Source organism: Centruroides sculpturatus, unplaced genomic scaffold (assembly GCF_000671375.1).
Source record: "Centruroides sculpturatus isolate CEXI.00-Female unplaced genomic scaffold, Cexi_2.0 scaffold46, whole genome shotgun sequence".
Classification (NCBI taxonomy): domain Eukaryota; kingdom Metazoa; phylum Arthropoda; class Arachnida; order Scorpiones; family Buthidae; genus Centruroides; species Centruroides sculpturatus.
In genome coordinates, this window is record NW_019384418.1 from 407,856 (window position 1) to 428,723 (window position 20,868).

Below are 20,868 nucleotides of genomic sequence, written 5' to 3' on the forward strand. Positions count from 1 at the left end.
TATAATTAGATTTTGGATTTTGTTTTAAATAAATATTTAAAATCTCTATTTCAATATGTAAATTAACTGTTAATTAATTTTGTTATTTAAAGTTTTGAGGGGCCCCGCAAAAAATTCGATCGGGCCTCGCACCTATTGCATCCGGCCGTGCTGACAGTAATCAATTAGCTGATGATATTTGCATAATCATTTTATAAAAAATATGGCGAGTAGATTTCTGTGACAAAATTTTAATACTACCACCTGTAGAATTTTGTGAGGTTGGTTACATTAAATTTCGTTTGATAACGCCATATATTTGACATATGGTTGTTTACAACTACGAAGTATAGTATGTGTAACGACGTAGCTATTAGATTTAAGAGGTAGCGTAAGCTAAGGATACTTCTTATTAAATATATGTTTTAAAATTCACACCGCTGCTAGAATAAATATATATATATATATATATTACATGTAAATACTGTACTTCAAAAATGTGTTTTGAATGGAAGCTAACTGTACGAATAGCTGGGGGAAGGATCGCATGAAGGTTTGTTTGTTTTGCAATACTGTATTTAGATCTAATAATTTATACGTATGGGCGAAGTGCGAAATCTAAATTATAAACGATAAAAACATTATTTTACGATTACATATATTGATGACATGAAACTATTAATACTAATGAAAACGTTCCCTCTGAGACGTATATAGATTGTCATTATTAGGCTCCATAGTTTTCCATTTTGTAGAAAGTTCTTTAAAAATCGATAGCTGCTATGAGCGTGAACTAGAAGCCTGCAATGAATAGTACTTTTGTGCAGCGAATATTTCACTAAAGATTATTTTAAATATAAATTACATTCAGACGAAATGTTTTGAAATTCGATTAAAGCATTTAAACGACAGTGATCACATTACAGATAATGCTAGTAATGTATAAATGTAATTTAATAACTAATAAAATTAAATGGATCATCATAAAATAAATTTCATGCAAATGTAAGTTTCCTTACGAGATTAAAATATTTTGGGAAATTTCATAATAAAATATTTTTTATTAACACAGCGAAAGGACTTATCATTGAACAACAATTTCATAACAAATGTTGCAAATAAGAAAACGGCAAAAGCAATTAATGCACATTGACCAATGCCAGAAATGGTTTTACAACTTACTAGTATAAAACATTTGTGATAAAACTGTTCTTCAATGATGTTTCTGTTCTGCGATATTTCAACAATTTTTTTCTGTTTTTACTATCATTCCACACGTAGAATTTGATTACTATTGTTTGCCAGTTTTAAAGTGCGTTGATTTTTTTAGTGTTTATATATTTGTATATACCCTATATACAGTGTCGGCATGTCGGATGGCAACTTGCATCTTAAGCGAGACAGATTTTTGCCGTTCTCTGCCTCTAGAATAGCTGTCAATAGAGTTCCTTATAGTGCTGGCATCTTTGTATGAACAATTTATAAACGACTTTATAATATATTTACGGAACTTCAATGTATTCGGCTTATTATTTTTACTTTTATTTATTTTCTTCCTTTATGAACATTTTTGCCGCTTGAGTTAGTTACATTATGTATTTATACTATACTAATATATATACAGTATATACTATACTGTAAAAATTTTATTCTAAGGTTTCCCTACTGCACAAATATCAGTTTTGTTTTGGCAAAATCGATAACTCTCGGCTTAATAAGCTATTTTAAAGACAAATGGAAAATAAGGACAATAATACAAGTCACGTTAAAATATGCATTGATAGACTATTGTATACTGTACACTGTGTATACAATATATATAATATATATATATATATACACTTATATACGGAGCCCTTTTTCTAAAAATTACTGCTGATACACGTACACTGTGACTGAACATACACAATTGTATTTACACAGCAACTGCTGGTATAGCGTACCGGCACCTTCCGGCTGAAAAATAGCCCTGAATATATATATATAACTATCCATTAACAGCAGATTATCAAGTCTTAAATACTGCCAATCAAGATAGCAAATGACTTTCTTGCCGACATTACTAGACAAATTAATCTCAAAGCGAGCGCTTTGCTACTCCATAGCTCAATGGGCCGAACCCACGATAGCTATGATTTAAAAGTGCCTACAGGGCGAAAATAATTATTAAAAAAAGCTTTATCATGTACGTGGTATATACTCGTGTGTGTGTGTATATATATATATATATATTGATATATACACACGTATATCTCAATACGTAGGCCTAAGTATAGTTTATACGACAAACTATACTTAAGTATTGATATAATGATGCTTTAAACGCTAAATGTAATTTTGTTTTTATCATATATCATTTGTAAAATTATCTTACTTAAAATCAATAAATTATTCAGTTTGTTTTTTATTTATATCTATAATATGCGAACAACTCGCATGGCATTACTATTCGAAAGTAGCCTTCATTACACATGCTTAGCATGTTATTAACCCCAGTTAACACAACAAAAGTTTGTTTGTGTTTTTATTTTGTGAAAAAATTATCTAATGTCGAATTTTTTATGATTTGTTTTTATTTTATGATATCCAAACTTATCTTAAACTACATAATATCTAGTGTTATAAAAAGTAGACAATATTATGTCGCAAGAGGGGAAAAAAACTTTGTCGCCATTTTCTTTATTTAATTCATAAACTTTCATTTATATTCCATTATTTTTCGTTACAAATTTAAAAATATATTCTAATGAAGTAGTTTAAATGTAAAATATGTAAAATAACATTAATGTTAATTATTTTTTTAATGTCTATTCTAAGAATAATTTTCTGTATGTGGTTCGGCTTTACTATTTAATTAATAAAAAATAAATGATCAAAAATGGGATTTTCTTAATATATTAATTCAATACACTTTTGTGACGTCAATGTCATAGCAATTATTCAAAATTTTCCATTTCGAATGAATCGCGATTCAAACTATTAATAACGCTTAACAGAAATTTTTAATTCTCGGAATTAATTTCGAAGATGTCAATCAGAAATGTCGACTGCAAGGTCAACTATTGTCAAATCGTGTCAAACTTAAAATTCCAGATACAATAGATTTTTAATTATTTGGCCTCGTTCGTATATAAAACTATTATCTATTGTCATCAACAGATGGCGCCAATATGCATATTTATTTATTTAAAAAGAAAAGCATAATTCATGAACAACCTTTAGAAAAACCTGTATATGAATAATGGAAGAGAAGAAGATGAATAACCTTTTAGAGATGGAAAATAAATAATTTTATAAAAACTAAAATATTTTCCTGTAATTCAATTACATTTCTCACATTTATCTTAATTTGTATATACATAAATAAATATATAGTCTATATTTATAATTATCTTATAATGTAATTATTATTGAAATGATGGAACGTCATGCATTCAATTTTATCATTTATATTTTTCGTAATAATTATAAACGAAATGGTTATCCATTTATGTAAACAAACATATCCATCTTGTTCATATGCTGTACTTAAATCTAAACAACTGGATCTGTTCTCAACGAAAATGATTAGATAGGCCAACTATTGTTCTATGCTATACATTTAAAGGTCGATAGTCCTTTTATAGACACAATTAGATACAGAAAAATAAAACAATATGTCTTAAGAACAGGAGTGAACGTTCTATAATACCAAAGATTACAACCTTGTAAAAGAACATTTTCTTACTCTATCATCATTAAGATGTACATAAGTAATTTTTTAAAAAAATGTACAAATTTAAAATTATAGAAAATATGTATTGTTGTATTAGCTTACGCGATTATAATAGCACGCATCTTTGCATATTCAGAAACAACTAGATTTGTGACCTTTATGCAAATAGATATAATATTTATTCAGGTTTTATAAATAGAAATAAAATATAAAAATGTATAGGAAAAAAATATTAGTATTTATCTATTGTAACAAAATATTTGAGTAATTTTGAGAATTAATCGAGCATTGTAGTTTAGATAATGCAGAAAAAATTATTCGAAGTCAAACCCTAAAACAGTCACTTGTTAGAAGATTTCGAATTTTATCTTTCTTTTAAAAATGTCAAACTTCCTATTTCCGTATTTAGAAAATCTAACATTTATATTTAACTTTCTTTACTGTAGGAAAGTTATTTTTATGTTTGGACCTTGGCCCTTTACAACATCGTTTTGTAGGAACCAAAGTAAAGAAACGAGAAAAAGAGTCGTGTACATACCATAATTTGAAACGGAAAAAAAAATTACAAAAAAAGAAAAAAAAGGAATTTTTTGTTAGAAATTAAAATTAACTTTCAATCTAACATTTAAAAATATGTTTAAAACTTGAAAAAATTTGATTAAAGTGATAAGTAAAGCGTGTCGGTTTGTTTATTTTTTTTTTTAAATTTAAGACATTTATTACTCGTTGTGCTATATTTCCTCGAGTATGTAGTGATTACGATATTGACTTTTTAATCTTTTGTTTTTCCTAAAGGAAAATATTTATAATGGGAAATGTTTTAACGAATTATTTTTTCCTTTTATAAACAATTGTTCTTGAGAAAATCCTATGACTGAATGACGTAAAGATTACAAGCAAGCGCATTACTATCGGAGAAAATCGATTTAAAGTACTGTATGTGTACACTTTAACAATACTACAAACACCAAAATCAAGGTCAAAGAATATTTTGACCGTCAAATTTGTCAACAAGGACAACATTTAACATATCATAATTGTCACTGTGTACAGTACATTATATATATATTTAAATATATTTTAACTGAAGGAAATTAATAGCTTTAATGATTAGAAATCAACTTCCTTGTGTAATAAATACAGAAAATGCGTAAACTTTATTATTATAATAACAGATTTGATCATTTTTTTAATAAATTGCTCATGGTTCCGCTTAAAAGATGACAATTTTGTGCTAATTACTACATTTACAAATGGAATAATTATTAATGCTAAAAGTGGAGAAGTACTGCTGTCGTTCTGTTCTATGACAAATGGAACATGTTGACATTTTGACGAAGCTACTACCGTAACCTAGATAAGCAAGAAAGCTGTTTCATCACGTTCGGGAATTAATCAATTGAAAGGAAAAATTTCCTTGGTTATCGAGAAAAAAATGACAATAATAATGTGAATTATCAACATTTTTTATTGATTATATCATTATTATTATTGTTTATATAAATGCATCTAGAGATACTATCAGAGAGTTATTTTAACAATAGAAATAATTTGAATATTTATTTATTTTTAACATAATTTAAATGTTTACCGTTATAAATATTAAAAATTTTCTTATTTTTAAAGAGCAAATTCGATGTAGCATCAGGATTCAAATATTTACATTGCGTATTTCGTACATTTATCGAGCAAAAACATATGTTGCATATGGCATATGTAACATTCTTTTCTGTAATTGTTCAGTATATAACTTATGATTTTATTCTAAAATTTATGTGATATAAGGCTATAATGAACTCAAAATCAACAAAATACTTCAGAATACAGTGCTATTATTTTTGAATTTACTAAGCAATCTTCCTGAGTTTGCTAGACTCGCTCAATATTTATTTTATATTTTAATTTACAACTCATTAAATATATTTTTATTATAAAGTATTAAAAATTCAATATTCTAATTACAAAAAATCATTAGCAGATGTTGAAAACATATACATTATAGGCTATTTAAAAAAGCAGTTAGGTGATGTATATAATATTAAATTAAAACTACTGAAATTTTAGAATGATATTCGCTGAATGACAAATACATTTATAGTAATAAAAAATTATTTAATTAAAGATGATCATTTAAAAATTTAATCATTATAATTAAAAATATTAGCAGTAAACGAGAATAAGAAACTGCTAGCGTTGTATTAAACCGATCGTTTTCTAAATCAAACGTCCTTGAAGATCTAAAACATCGATACAACGAAATAATACACTTTCCTTCCGATTATAACAATGCAAGTGCTATTATAGTAATAAGAATATGCCGAACGATTAATCATATAAAAGTTCTACAACGGGAAGATGCCAGGAAAAAAATATCTTGTTATATTAATTCCATAGTTTGTCCCTTATAGTAGTAATAATTCAAGGTCAAATCGTGTCAACGTGACTTATGTGTATCATATTTGTGCCCTTAGGTTATACTTATGAACTGAACTAAACAGTGATGCTCTAATAAACAAGTAATGTATGCTCTATCATTCTTAGCGATATCGTTAATCAAATAACTTGTCTTATCGGGAATGTGTTTAAATAAATTGATATTCTATCACTAAGTTGCTTTGATCTACAGTACATTAATTATAAGGAAAAATATTATTATTATTAAAAAAAAAAGTTTCGCCCTTTAAATTATGGTATAAACCAGTCATTTGTCCTTCTTGCTAATGAATTTCTAATAATAAACTTGATTTATTTATTTTTTTGATAATCGAGTCCGACTGCTTAGGTTTATTTTTATTTTTAAGGCTATCGGGACAAAAATAACATCTAAGGAATTAAAATTTAAGAAAGAAATTTACGGATTTGCCTTCGGGTCTTAAAGTAGAATAGAGGAAACGGGACTTGAATTAACTCCAAATGCAAGAAATAGAGCAATTTGCAATTAAATCTTGAGGGTATTTTGTATTCTATCTTTTCTAAGACTATCTATCTTCGGGCACGTTGCCTCGCACTAAATTTAATCAGCTGAATTTAATAGTCGTGATTACTTTATTGTGTTCTGTACAAAAAGAATTCGAAACTTCTTGCAATTGCATTTCTCTGCGTGCATTCTGCTATAAATCGCCTGATAAGTAAGTTCTTAAGAGGGCCTTCGAAAATCAAGCCTGAATTAATTCGACCTAAATTCTGAAAGGCATAGAAAAAAAGAGTATCTGGAATAACCCAGCATTTTCGAGAAATAAATATATAATTTATTTATTTATTTATTATTATTATAATAATAAATTAAACATCATGCAATCTAGTTATTAGAGAATAAAACTGTCACTTTTTTCTTATCTATAATGAATTGCCAGATGAACTTGACCATTCCACTGATGCATTTCCCTACTTTCTTAAGTATAGAAATGCATATTATCGATCTACAATATATTATTATCGCGAAATGACATTTAATATTATTCATTCTGTGCTTTATATAGTTGCAGAAGTTATTAAAGATGCATTTGCTCTAGTTTTATTTTCGAGTATAACGACACGTTTCAGTAGAATAAGGTCAAATATATAAACATAAGTCGCGTTGTTTTAAATGGTAAATCTATGGAATGAATAATTTAACTTTTATTTATTTATAACAATCACGTTATATGCGTTCATGAAGTGATTCGATTGAACTATCACGTAGTTACTGAACAAATTCGGGGTTTTACATTTGCCCTATCACGTGTTCGTAAAGTATGTGTTCTAGAACTAATAATGTTCGAATTATAAAATAATAATTTATTTTAAAAATCGCCAATGAAAAATTATAAAAACTATTTAGAATAAATTATTACTGTATTAAATTTTTAATTTATTCTTATAAAATAAACATTTTTTAAGCATTCATTAATGAACTTGTTTTTTTTAATGTTATTAAACTTAGTATATTTTTATATATCCCGTTCGTATATCAGAACAAACAACCTCGCTGATCGATAATGACGTATTATAACCGCGAGCAATCGAGTACTCGTGTACCGAGAGGAACGAGAACGTCCTTTTGAACTACGTCATCAATAACGTAACGTATTATTGGATAATGGGATTGTAAAGGTAAAAAATTCACCCAATTGGTGGAAATATTTGTGACGTTTGGGATTAGATAATAACAAGCAAAAGCGGCAGAAGCAGCAGACGAAGGAAAGCCAGCGGTTTCGAAGGCGAATAAAAAAAAAAAAGTAAAAAGAAATATGAAAGCAGAGAGAGATTTAGGAGATTATTGGACCAGTCCTAAAGTTGTTGTGAGTAATTATTATTAAACAGTAATTCTGTATGTTGTATTTGGGGATGGAGTTCGAGTTGACAAATGTCAGTTCTGTCAGATTGCCAACTGATGATGATGATGTTGGAGGCTTATGATGTTTACTCTTTTGTTAGAATCGACTGTAGAGTTTATACGTGAATTCTTCGCTTTGTACTTGCACTGATATTGACATATCGTAATTCAATCGAACGTGCAAGCCGTATAAGTAAACAAGGAAATTAAACAGGTTAAAGGTTTATAATGAATTAAAATATAAAAATTATTTTGAAATGAGTTGTGATTTATTCTACCTCTGTCTTATATTTAAGCATAAAAATCAGCAAATTTAAATTTTCCTCCAAGAATAGTAAATTAAATCTTGCTTCGATTCAAAGGTTAAACATGTATACTGTATTAAGTTAGTACTATGTTTATACATATAGTAATTAACTTTTTTAGATAAATGTAAATCATCTTGGATTAGTTTAAAATGCTAAAGTTTATTTATAAATTAATTTAGTATTTAATATTAATAACTGCATTTACTAATGATCAGTTAAAGTTGTTTATGTATTTATAAACTACTATATATATTTTTTTCTTTTTAGCTGAAATGTGTCGGACCGAAATTGGTACCGTTTTTTAAAACTGCGGCCGTATATTTTGTTCTGTCGATTCAACGAGAAAATCCGTCGTGGCTCTCTTGCTTACTGAAATGCCTACCGGTGATATGGCTGTGTATTTTTGTTGTCCTGCACGGCATGAGTCTGGGAGAGAAGCACGCTTACTCTCGCCGTATTCTTTCGGGCCTGATATTCTCGTGTATTGGTGATGCATTTCTCGTTTGGCCGAGCTGCTTTTTGTGGGGTATGATATCGTTTGCCATTGCACATATTATATACATTAGTGCATTCGGTATGCATCCTTGGAATCCTGTAGTTGGAATGGTTTGTTCTGTTTTAGCAGGGATTTGCTATTACATTTTTTATCCTGGTTTGTATGGTAAGTTAAATTTTTGTTTCAATAGTACTTATGAAATGTATTTTATATTTTAGTACTAAAAATAACTGTTTTCTCTTATGATAGTAATATTTTCATTTCTTGTATCATTAAAATAATCTTTCTTTTTCGATAGTTTATAATAAAATGTTAATTGTTTAAATATTGATAAAATTGATAAGATAACTTCTGAAACAAAATATTTGTTTAATAAATTTATCATTTCTTTAAATTTTTTTAGTTGTGACTATTAACAATACAGTATTTTAATTAATTCTTAATTATTAGTGTATAATATTTTCTTTATCGAAAAGCGGTTACCAAAATCCTTATTTCTGTGATAAAATTTTATATAAAAAAAAGTGAAAGCTTAAAATTTAAAGTTTAAAAGAAAATTTATTAACTAACCATAAATAACTGACCTATTTAGTTTTATCTTTAGTTAATTTGAAAAATATAATTGATAACTTAAGCAATAATAATGATTAGTTACATTGCTTGATTTTTTAGGTTGAATGAGTAAAAATAAGACCTTGTCACTATTATTAATATATAAATAATTTTAATAACATTTAAAATTTTATTTTTTTTGTACGTTGTTTTTTGTAAACTAATATTAATTTGATATAAATAGGGATATATACAGTAAGTGTTCCCATATACATATTTGTGCTTTGCCTTATGGTTTGGAGAGCAGTTGCAAGAGTTCAATTCTTTGAAGATCTTTGGACTTGGACCAGATTGTGTTCTTGTGGAGGTGGTATTCTATTTGCCATTTCTGATACTTTAATTGGTTTCAGAATATTCTGTAGTCAAACTGCAATTCCTCATGCACAGACTTTGACAATGTTAACTTACTACGCTGCCCAGTTAGGTATAGCATTGTCTGTAGTCGACAGTACGGCAATGGCCGTTCTGAGTGCCGCAAATGAAAATCAGAATTCATGTTGTGGTACTATAAAACAGAATACTCTACAGTTAAAATCATTAAAGCAAAGATTAATTTTAACTGGAGGGGAAAGAAATGGTATAAGACGTGCAGCCGTAAAACTACATTAAAAATAATGCATGGCATTTCATTCATTAAAAATATGAAATGCCTACATTATTTTTTTTAGATGTAACAATCTCCCAGATTGGGAATAAAATATCTTTATTGTATCATCCAATTAGGATGTAGAGAAAAATATATATATTTCGGAACATGATAAAAATCATTCCGAATTCACGTAGCTACAGTATTTCCAACACTAAACAGTATTATTTCCGAAACAAGTTTAATAAAAACGATAAAATTTAATCAATTACCACCAAATCAATAAAGTGCCAAATCATACATAAAAGAGAGCATTTTAAAATTTTTGGAATAAAGTAAACTTTGAGGAAATAATTAAGACTTATTGGCTTTAAAGATCTGGTATAAAGATGTGACGATTAAATGCACAATTATATTCTCTTTAGTATTTGTATTGACAACTTGATCAAATAAATGTTTAAAATTTGTTATTCATTAAAATCTTTTTCTGTATTTTGAAATGCAAAACAATTAAAAAAAGATATATTAGAAATCTGTATTGTGAAGTAATAATTGATGAAATTATGTAAAACACTTTAAGATGTTATCTGTAATATTTGCATATTTAATGTCGTTCATTAATATACTCCTGTATAACAATATTAATTAGTCTAAATTTTATACATTCCATTATTATTTTTTAGATATTGTATATAATGCAAAACAATATATTGTATTTACAAGATGTGGACTTAAGCAGATAATGTTAATACTTTTCTCTCCCCCCAGTAAAGCAATAACTGAAATTGGGATGTATAAATATTTATTGTTAAAAATAATAATAAAAAACTCTAAATAGTAATTATTTGATATTTCTGTCAAACAGAAATTTGTCTTTATATTTAATTTTTTGTATGTTACTGTTTGAGAAGATGATTATAATTAAAGTATCTTGTAAATGATATATTTAATAATTTCTTTGGAACTTATTTATAAATTCTGATCTTAAAAATTCTGTAAAGACCTTCCTATCTTAACTTAATTATTGTTTAATATGAAGTTTGAGGCACATGCAAATTAATTTACACTTTTTAACTTTTCTAAAAAAAATGAAAATTTTTTAAATTTTTGAAATATTTGCAAAGATTTTAAACATGTAAATCTTTTGCATAATCAATATATAAATCAATAATTAAGCTTTTTATAATTTATTTTAGTAACTAAATAGAATTTTGTCTGGATTACTATATAATATATTTAATAGAAATTGATTGTGAAAGTTCATAGATTTAAAAAAAACGTAAAACAATAAATTCTATAATACATCAGAATCTGAAATTTCCATGTGTTATTACAACTTAAATTTTTGTGCAATTGAATGTTATTTACTATTTATTGTAATATATTTAAGATTTCACTCATATTTGTTATATATGACTCTTTTAAGAATTTAAATGTTAGAAAATAGAATACTGGATGTAAAGTTTTACATTGTGATTTTATAAAACTGTAAAAATGCAAAAAATTGGTGTAAATAAAAGAAATAATTTAATTTCTTTTTTCCCTTTATTATTAAAAATCATAAATATGTTATTTGTAAAATACTTTATTCACAAATTATTGTACAAGATAAATATTGAGATGATATACTAATTTTGAATGAATTAAAAATGTCACATATCAAAGACAAATTTAATGTAATTTCATCTGAAAAATAGATATGGTTTAGGTCTACTACTTGGTATGGCTCCTTTTAACCTTAATTTCCTAATGGCTTCACGAAGATGTTTAGGATGCAAAGGGCCTGTTTCTCCATTGTTCTCCATAACATCCAATGCTAATAAGAAAAAAAAAATTCATTTTTGAGTTTGTTTTAATTATCTTATTTTCTACACAGTATTATATTAATAACAACAAACCAAAGACTTAACACCATGGTACAATTTAACTGTTATTTATAAAATGTATTTGTTATTTATAAATTGTTTTCTTGTTTTATTTCAATTTATATTTCATTTTTGTAATTATTTAAAACAAATCTGTATGAAAAATCAAATGCAAATTACAAAATTAATGAAACATTATATTATTAATCTGTTCCAAGCACATGAATATAATGATGTATAATCAAAAAGCACTAGTTATAATTGTTTTTTCCTTTTTTCTGACATGTACAACACAAGTTTTCTGCTAAACAGTGCATAATAATATGTAAAGTTTTAAATCTTTTAATATTTAATTTTCAGTTATCATCTAATTATTATTGAGCAAACTTCTTTATTCTTAAAATTATGATATGAATATTCTAAATTCATACATTATTAATAATTTGGCTATTTGCTATGGAAATATGCCTGACAGACAAAGCATTATTGATTTTTGCTTGACAAGAATATTTTAGCTTTACAAAAGCTGAGATTTTCTCAATTGTGAAATATTCAGTTTTAAAAAATTAATTAATACTTTTAATTTAAAGTTGTGTAATTATTTTAAATTCATTCATATATAAAATCTTGTGAATAAAAATCATAAATCCATTAATAAAATTTAAAACAAATTCTACATAAAATTTTTTTTGTATATGATGAACTATTTTTTGTATTGTTTTGCATTACATGTAAAGATTAAACAAACTATTTAAGATATTTTTTATATGTAAAAATTAAGATTTAAATGAATTAATTGAACAACAAATAATATATAATAAATTAAAGCTGTAGAATAGTTGTTATATCATGAAATACCAAATACCTAAATAAATTTTATATTGCAGCATATCAGGCTCTTAATTATTCTTTAATCAAATAGAATGTTAAAAAAGTTTAAAATATCTTGGCATAAAAAAAGCAATCTAAATTTATCTTTTTTGACATTTAATAACCTGTAGCTCTGGAAAAATTGAATATGATGAAACATCAAACACTTTTGTAACCTCTTTTTATATTTTTCAATTGCAAAATTTCACAACCAGATATGATTACAATTTTTTACGTATGCTAATTAAAATTAATTAAAAAAAGATATATTAGAAATCTGTATTGTGAAGTAATAATTGATGAAATTATGTAAAACACTTTAAGATGTTATCTGTAATATTTGCATATTTAATGTCGTTCATTAATATACTCCTGTATAACAATATTAATTAGTCTAAATTTTATACATTCCATTATTATTTTTTAGATATTGTATATAATGCAAAACAATATATTGTATTTACAAGATGTGGACTTAAGCAGATAATGTTAATACTTTTCTCTCCCCCCAGTAAAGCAATAACTGAAATTGGGATGTATAAATATTTATTGTTAAAAATAATAATAAAAAACTCTAAATAGTAATTATTTGATATTTCTGTCAAACAGAAATTTGTCTTTATATTTAATTTTTTGTATGTTACTGTTTGAGAAGATGATTATAATTAAAGTATCTTGTAAATGATATATTTAATAATTTCTTTGGAACTTATTTATAAATTCTGATCTTAAAAATTCTGTAAAGACCTTCCTATCTTAACTTAATTATTGTTTAATATGAAGTTTGAGGCACATGCAAATTAATTTACACTTTTTAACTTTTCTAAAAAAAATGAAAATTTTTAAAATTTTTGAAATATTTGCAAAGATTTTAAACATGTAAATCTTTTGCATAATCAATATATAAATCAATAATTAAGCTTTTTATAATTTATTTTAGTAACTAAATAGAATTTTGTCTGGATTACTANTATAAATAGGAAATTAGGAAATTATATTACATTCTAAACTTTAGGAAATATATTTTTCCTAAAAACATAAAAATTGTTACAGATAAGAAAAAAAATACAATTACATTCTAGCATTTTGTTTTTATTGTTTTTAACTTTATAAGTTTCCTACATACGTACATTATATATGTATATATATATTATTAAGAACTGTATATATAATTTCAGAAACATTGCTTATCAAAATGAATGGTAAAATTTTTGTGTCTTTTTTAATTATAACACAATGAGTTTTATAGAATTTATATCATTAGATTTGTAAAAATTCAAGTACTGGATTTATTAGCCTACATTTTGCTCAAGGCATTCGGTTCTTTCTAGATCTATTTTTATTATTTTTCAGCAAAAGATAGGTTCAATCTCTAATTCACTTAGTTTCATTCTCCCTCCATTCATGTTGGCTATCTGAAGAACTGAAGGACTAACATTTGAGTAGAATTAGTTTTTTAAAGTGATATGAAATGTCTCAGCTATAAAATAGAATCCAATAAAATAACTTAAAATATGATTGTCTGTACAAAATCTTATCAACATTATAAAAAAAAGGTTGCCATAAGTCTTAACACCATTTAAATCAAAGAAAATTGTCTAGTTCTTGAAAAAAATTATGAGAAGTCATACTTCAGAATGTAATGAAATATTATATAAGAAAAGTTGTTTTAAATTATTCTATATAAAGAAAACAGAAGTCAACAAAGCTCAAACTTTAATAATTTAATATGGAAAAACAATATAAACATCATATAATTTCTTTTATTTCTAAACCAGAATTAACATTTTGAATTAAAATTTGTATGTATTTTTTAAATCTTGAGTTAAATTTAATAAAAAATAATAGCAGCTTGTTTATAGTAGTCAATCCTTTAAAACTTTCAAAACATTTTTGATGCATCTATAATTCCATTTTCATAAATTTTAAAATTTTACAATAGACTTTGAATGTCAAATATTTGAATTTTTAAAACCAATTACATATTCTATTCATTAATATTGAAGTTAGTTGGTTAATTTTCACAAATTTAATAAAGATTTATTGTTCAAAAAACTTTTTACATAAACTTTACTTTCAAAACTGATAAAGCTTTAAGACCTGATCTAATTTAAAATATTAAGTTTATTGTAAAAATTTTATTTCAGATTTTATGTTTTTTTATGTCTAGAGTTTAAATTTGCATTTTCAAAACATTTCACAAATTTTTCTTAGGTTAAAATATTCTAAACCTATCAAACTGAATTTTATAAATGTAAATCTTAATATCAATTTATTAGATTTGTTAAAATGAAATATCATCAATTACAACATATAGAATACATAACTAAAAAATATATCTGAAAAGGAAGCATAAATGCACCAAAGACAAATAAAAAAATTGGCTCTTAAAAACGATTATCAATATTTATCGGATTAAATTTATAGTTACATTTTCAAATATCTGTAAACAAGTAATTTTAAACCTATTAATAGTAAATGAAGTACTTAAATATAATATTTAAAACTAATACAATAAAATCTTTCATAAATTATATTTACAAACTCAGGAAAAGACATATTAAAGAATTATTATATTTAAGTTTCATTTATAAATCAATTGCATTTATAACAGAAATAAGTTTATATAAAAATTTATTTTTATTGATTAATTAATTTTACTTTATTTATTTATCATTCTGGTTTTACTCATGAAGCAGGGAGTATAATTATATTTATACAACAAAATTTTATTACAAAAGTAAGTATAATAAGCTATACAATAATAAATAATAATTATAAAATAAACAATGAATCAAATAATCACATTCATTGGGAGAATTAAATTAGTTTTATAATCCTTATTAATTCTACACGAGAAGCAATTCATCCAATACATCAATATTTATGAAATGGAAAGACTTCATAAATATTGAATTTGAAAATTAAAAATTTGAAAAACTTATTTCTTAAATTTTATTAATCAAGTGTTATAAATCTTCAGTTTCTGAATATTAAGAATTCATTTATTTTATATTGTTTACATTCTAATTTAAATTTTATTTAAAGGATGACTCACAAATATAATACAGTAGAACCTCGAAAACTCGGCCTAATGTGGACCGAAGGGTGGCCGAGTTTGTGAAAATGCCGGGTTATCGGAAATGGGGTTAAAAAAAATAAGTACGAGTGTTTCCTCAGAAAATACTGTACTGTACTTGTATGTATTGTTTACTTGAGAATATAACAGAGAATAAACTGCCCAAATACCCTTAAACAAAGGAAAAGTACGTCCTTTATGAAGGCATAGAGCCTTTACTACATGAAAATAAAAATTAATGAATACACTGTGTACAGTAATTTACCTGATAAGACAGACCTCAGAAAAATACTTTATGAGAGCTTTTATACTTTTGTAAAGCTGTCTATAATGAAAATTAATTAACTAAGGATTTTTTTTGCCCTGCCAGGGTGTGGCCAAGTTATCTGGAGTGCCGGGTTATCGAGAGCCAAGTTTTCGAGGTTCTACTGTATTTAATTATTGATGCAGAAAAATTTTGAGCATATTAAATTATCAATATTAAAACAGTAAAGCTAAAGGTGCAATTTTCCCTTAACCTTTTTGAATTCTTTGAAGGTTCAAATGAAGATGAAACAAATTTTCATTTATTAAATAAGCTATATTATTACCATCAAAATACAAATTAAATAGATACATTTTTTAAAATATTTATTTATTCATACATTTAAGTGTAATATNAAAATAAACAATGAATCAAATAATCACATTCATTGGGAGAATTAAATTAGTTTTATAATCCTTATTAATTCTACACGAGAAGCAATTCATCCAATACATCAATATTTATGAAATGGAAAGACTTCATAAATATTGAATTTGAAAATTAAAAATTTGAAAAACTTATTTCTTAAATTTTATTAATCAAGTGTTATAAATCTTCAGTTTCTGAATATTAAGAATTCATTTATTTTATATTGTTTACATTCTAATTTAAATTTTATTTAAAGGATGACTCACAAATATAATACAGTAGAACCTCGAAAACTCGGCCTAATGTGGACCGAAGGGTGGCCGAGTTTGTGAAAATGCCGGGTTATCGGAAATGGGGTTAAAAAAAATAAGTACGAGTGTTTCCTCAGAAAATACTGTACTGTACTTGTATGTATTGTTTACTTGAGAATATAACAGAGAATAAACTGCCCAAATACCCTTAAACAAAGGAAAAGTACGTCCTTTATGAAGGCATAGAGCCTTTACTACATGAAAATAAAAATTAATGAATACACTGTGTACAGTAATTTACCTGATAAGACAGACCTCAGAAAAATACTTTATGAGAGCTTTTATACTTTTGTAAAGCTGTCTATAATGAAAATTAATTAACTAAGGATTTTTTTTGCCCTGCCAGGGTGTGGCCAAGTTATCTGGAGTGCCGGGTTATCGAGAGCCAAGTTTTCGAGGTTCTACTGTATTTAATTATTGATGCAGAAAAATTTTGAGCATATTAAATTATCAATATTAAAACAGTAAAGCTAAAGGTGCAATTTTCCCTTAACCTTTTTGAATTCTTTGAAGGTTCAAATGAAGATGAAACAAATTTTCATTTATTAAATAAGCTATATTATTACCATCAAAATACAAATTAAATAGATACATTTTTTAAAATATTTATTTATTCATACATTTATATGTAATATAGTTTTTTTCTTTATATAAAAGACTGTTTCTCTTACTCTACATAATCTTTCTCTGGTTTGATGTGTTTTCCTATAATTTTCAAGTTGCTCTTCTGTCTGATTATTTCTGTTTCGTAGATAATTTTCTCGTAGCAATGCTAGATGTACTTCTCTTTCTTCTATGTTTTCATTTCTCAGAGCCATTTTTTGCCTTTGAGATATGATTCAAGACCGCAAAAATTCTTTCTTACGCTTTGGCATTGTTTTTTATATTTTTACTTTTCACATTTCACTATTCACTTTTCAGTTTCTACTTTTTTTCTGTTATTCGTACACTTTTACCTGTGACGCACATTCTTCAGTTGATTTTTCATAAGTCTCCAAAAGCCATCCCCACTACTCACACATCCTCGACTATTCCAAAACATTTAAGATTAAGATTACATTATAGCCAATCTTACCCATTTTCACTGAATGCAAGAATTAGGTTCCCCGTTTCCAGACTAATTAGAGAATTTTTACATGGGTCTAAAAACATGTTCGATTTTCTGCAAAAATGCATCTGCGCCTGTAAATCTTGCATGCCACTTTATCTTAACACTTCCATTCTTAGCACTTCCATTGTTACACATTTTAGAAGTCAACCACTTTCAACCCCATATCTCCCCCACCCTTATAGCTATCGAGACGCAACCACCATAGTGTATGATGGAAGACTTGGGGCTAGTACCACACACAAACACCATTCATGTGCGATGTGTAGTTTTGGCTGCAGAGTGAAATATAGGGACAAACATGTCCATTTTTATATATATACTAGCTGCAAGGACCCGCTTTGCTGGGTTTTTATTTGTATGTAATATAGTTTTTTTTATATATAAAAGACTGTTTTTCTAAGTAATCTAGAATCTAGCTGCAAGGACCCTCTTCGCTGGGCAAAAAGTAACGATAGTGAAGATTAAGATAATTACATTATAGCCAATCTTACCTGTTTTCACAGAGTGCAAGAATTAGGTCCCCCGTTCCCAGACTAATTAGAGAATTTTTACGTCCAGTCAAACGAACTATTTTCAACGTTTCTGGAACGTTTACAATCGTTCTATAATCGAACCAATATTTGAATTTTATGTTCAAATTAAATTCGAACAAATTTGAACATAACATTCAAAATAGAAAACCACTTTCAGCCCCATATCTCCCGCACCCTTATAGCTATCGAGACGCAACCACCATAGTACACGAATGGAGACTTGCGGCTACTACCACATACAAACACCATTCATGTGCGATGTGTAGTTTTGGCAGAAAAGTGAAATATAGGGACACACACGTCCATTTATATATATAGATTTATTGAGTTTTTATTATTCATTATTATTTTCTGTACTTTCCATTTATACTTTCAAACATAAATACACACCCATACATATTGAAAGTTAGCAATTGTCAATATCAAAGTACATGCTGCATAACAACAAATTAAGATATTGTTTAAACTTAAAATAATTAGATTTTTGACAAGACTATGTCTTGTTTATAAAATTGTACTGCCCGATGTTCTTACCAGCATAGAGGTATGAAGGAGTACATGTCAAGAGTTGATATTTGGCACAGAGTATTAGGTGCCCAAATCATTTGCGCATAAAAAAATCCAGACTCGTAGGTAGTCAGACGACCGAGAATTGAGTCAAAATAAAATACAAAATGGCAACCCTCTTCTACAAACAGGCAAAACAGCCACCTCACCCCACCAAAGTCAGGTAGGGGAGAGTACCACCAACAGTCATTCTAAGAAGTGAACTCTGACCTTAGGAATGAACATGTAGTTTCTTCTATGTTAAATAAAATTTGTAATCTAATTTTGTAAATTTGGGAGTGCTTCAAATATGACGTTAAAACGGTTTATGTCATTACAAGTGGGTTTTTTTAACATTATCTAGTATAGTTCTTGGCCTCTTTGTGCTCTCTTAGCGGTAAGTGGCCTAAAACCACAAAGAAAAGAAAAAAAAAGTATAGTAAAATTGTAGGACCGATAAAAATTTGATGTTATATTAGGGTTGTTGTTACACTCGATGACATTATAATCGGGTTAAACTGTATATTGTTTGTGCAAAATAAAAAAATAATTTCGGAAGATACAAAAGCCACAATCATTTTTTTCAAAATCGGGAACTTTTCGTTATGCATCGACAAAAATTCAACCCGGGCTGACACGCAACGGAGAGAAATTTTGAAATTAGATGGGTTAATTTCATCAAAGATGCATCGTGGACGATCTCGTGGTCGTGGCCAGCGAAGTTTGAACGATGGCGCCCAAAAGCAGCGATATCAAAGATAGGAGAATGAGAATGAGACCTGCCTTGAGCATCAGTGATTCTGTCTCCGAGACATAGTCTTGTCCCAAATACGATTTTGCCGTTTTACTTCTTAAAATTTATTTTATGCATTAAATCTGGTGATGTTTCAAAGACAATATATGTCACCCTCCACTACAACAACCCCAATAACAATAACAATACAGATAAAAACACATGAAGCAATAGGTATTATTTAAATAGAACATACTTAAATTTTAAACATGTTTAAATTTGGAGAAATCAAGGAACAGTTAAGTTTATCAAAACAACTACCTGTACTACTAAAATTGAAGATAATGATAAAAATTATTATATTAAGGCAATAATATAGTGTATAAATACAAGATAACAATCTGGTATTAAACGAAGGGATATGAATGAAACTGTAATGAACAGGAAAAAGGCTGTTAAAAATATTTATAGATATATTGAATATTTTGATTGCATTTATAATAGGTTAAATTGGGAAGTCCAAGAAAGATTTGTGCAACATTAGAAATATTAGTAGCTGGCAGATGCAAAAGTTTGTTAAGGATAATGAAAAATTTGTTAAGTTCTGTATTAACTTTATTTAAAATTAATGGGGCCGAAGCTGATATAGGTAACACATAGTCAATAATAGATTAGAAATTACAAATAAAAAACACACACCATTCTATTTTTTTTTCTATATTTTTAAAATTATGCTAGAATAAGCTGCATCAGGTAGAAAACTTAATTTAAAATATTTCCACGTGTAAGTGGAAAGAAAGCCTAGTATTGAAAATTGCACCAAATGTTATTAACAACTTCTAACTGATTATTTAGGAAAAAATTATTAAAAATTGGGGTTCTAACCGGGCTAAAAAATCACTTTTGTTTTGTTTGGTTTATTGAAAGATTTAAGAACAATAATAGAAAAAATTAAGAAAACTGCCAAAACAAACTGAAAATATCATTGGTTAATTTTGATTTATAGAATAATACCATTTTCTACGGTCAGAATGCTGTCAATTGATTAAAACATTTCTCTTTCAAATAGCATTTAAGCTTCTTTGCTTTTTGAACTTTTTTCTGGATATGAATGGAAAAAGCTCAATTTGATTTGA

At 26.6% G+C, this 20,868-nt stretch overlaps 2 protein-coding genes across 4 annotated transcripts in view; one reads left to right on the forward strand and one right to left on the reverse strand.

Moving 5' to 3' along the window:
- Positions 1-401: 401 nt before the first annotated feature.
- Positions 402-10,530, forward strand: LOC111619288 (lysoplasmalogenase-like protein TMEM86A). 3 transcript variants are annotated; one of them, XM_023360974.1, is made up of 5 exons: positions 6,008-6,210; positions 7,648-7,974; positions 8,585-8,978; positions 9,610-10,029; positions 10,080-10,530. In XM_023360974.1, the coding sequence occupies exons 2-5, from the start codon at positions 7,924-7,926 to the stop codon at positions 10,091-10,093; spliced, it is 879 nt and encodes a 292-aa protein (XP_023216742.1). In that variant the 5' UTR covers positions 6,008-6,210; positions 7,648-7,923; the 3' UTR covers positions 10,094-10,530. The 3 variants fall into 3 exon arrangements, with proteins under 3 accessions (XP_023216743.1, XP_023216742.1, XP_023216744.1); XM_023360975.1 differs by lacking the exons at positions 6,008-6,210; positions 7,648-7,974 and adding an exon at positions 402-532; XM_023360976.1 differs by lacking the exon at positions 6,008-6,210 and having other exon boundaries at positions 7,676-7,974; positions 9,610-10,530.
- A 710-nt stretch (positions 10,531-11,240) lies between these two features.
- LOC111619289 (transcription initiation factor TFIID subunit 11-like) overlaps positions 11,241-20,868 on the reverse strand; it is a 49,685-nt gene continuing 40,057 nt past the window's right edge. The window contains exon 4 of the mRNA XM_023360977.1: positions 11,241-11,827. Coding sequence (XP_023216745.1) covers positions 11,694-11,827 — 134 coding nt within the window. The 3' untranslated portion in view covers positions 11,241-11,693. The remainder of the gene's footprint in view (positions 11,828-20,868) is intronic.

What these genes read in the sequence shown, in the direction of transcription:
- LOC111619288 (XM_023360974.1), top strand. Translation starts at nt 7,924, where the DNA reads ATGAAAGCAGAGAGAGATTTAGGAGATTATTGGACCAGTCCTAAAGTT. An exon ending in GGACCAGTCCTAAAGTTGTT is followed by an intron (nt 7,975 to 8,584) that starts GTGAGTAATTAT and finishes TTTTCTTTTTAG; the next exon opens with CTGAAATGTGTCGGACCGAA. An exon ending in TTTTTATCCTGGTTTGTATG is followed by an intron (nt 8,979 to 9,609) that starts GTAAGTTAAATT and finishes TGATATAAATAG; the next exon opens with GGATATATACAGTAAGTGTT.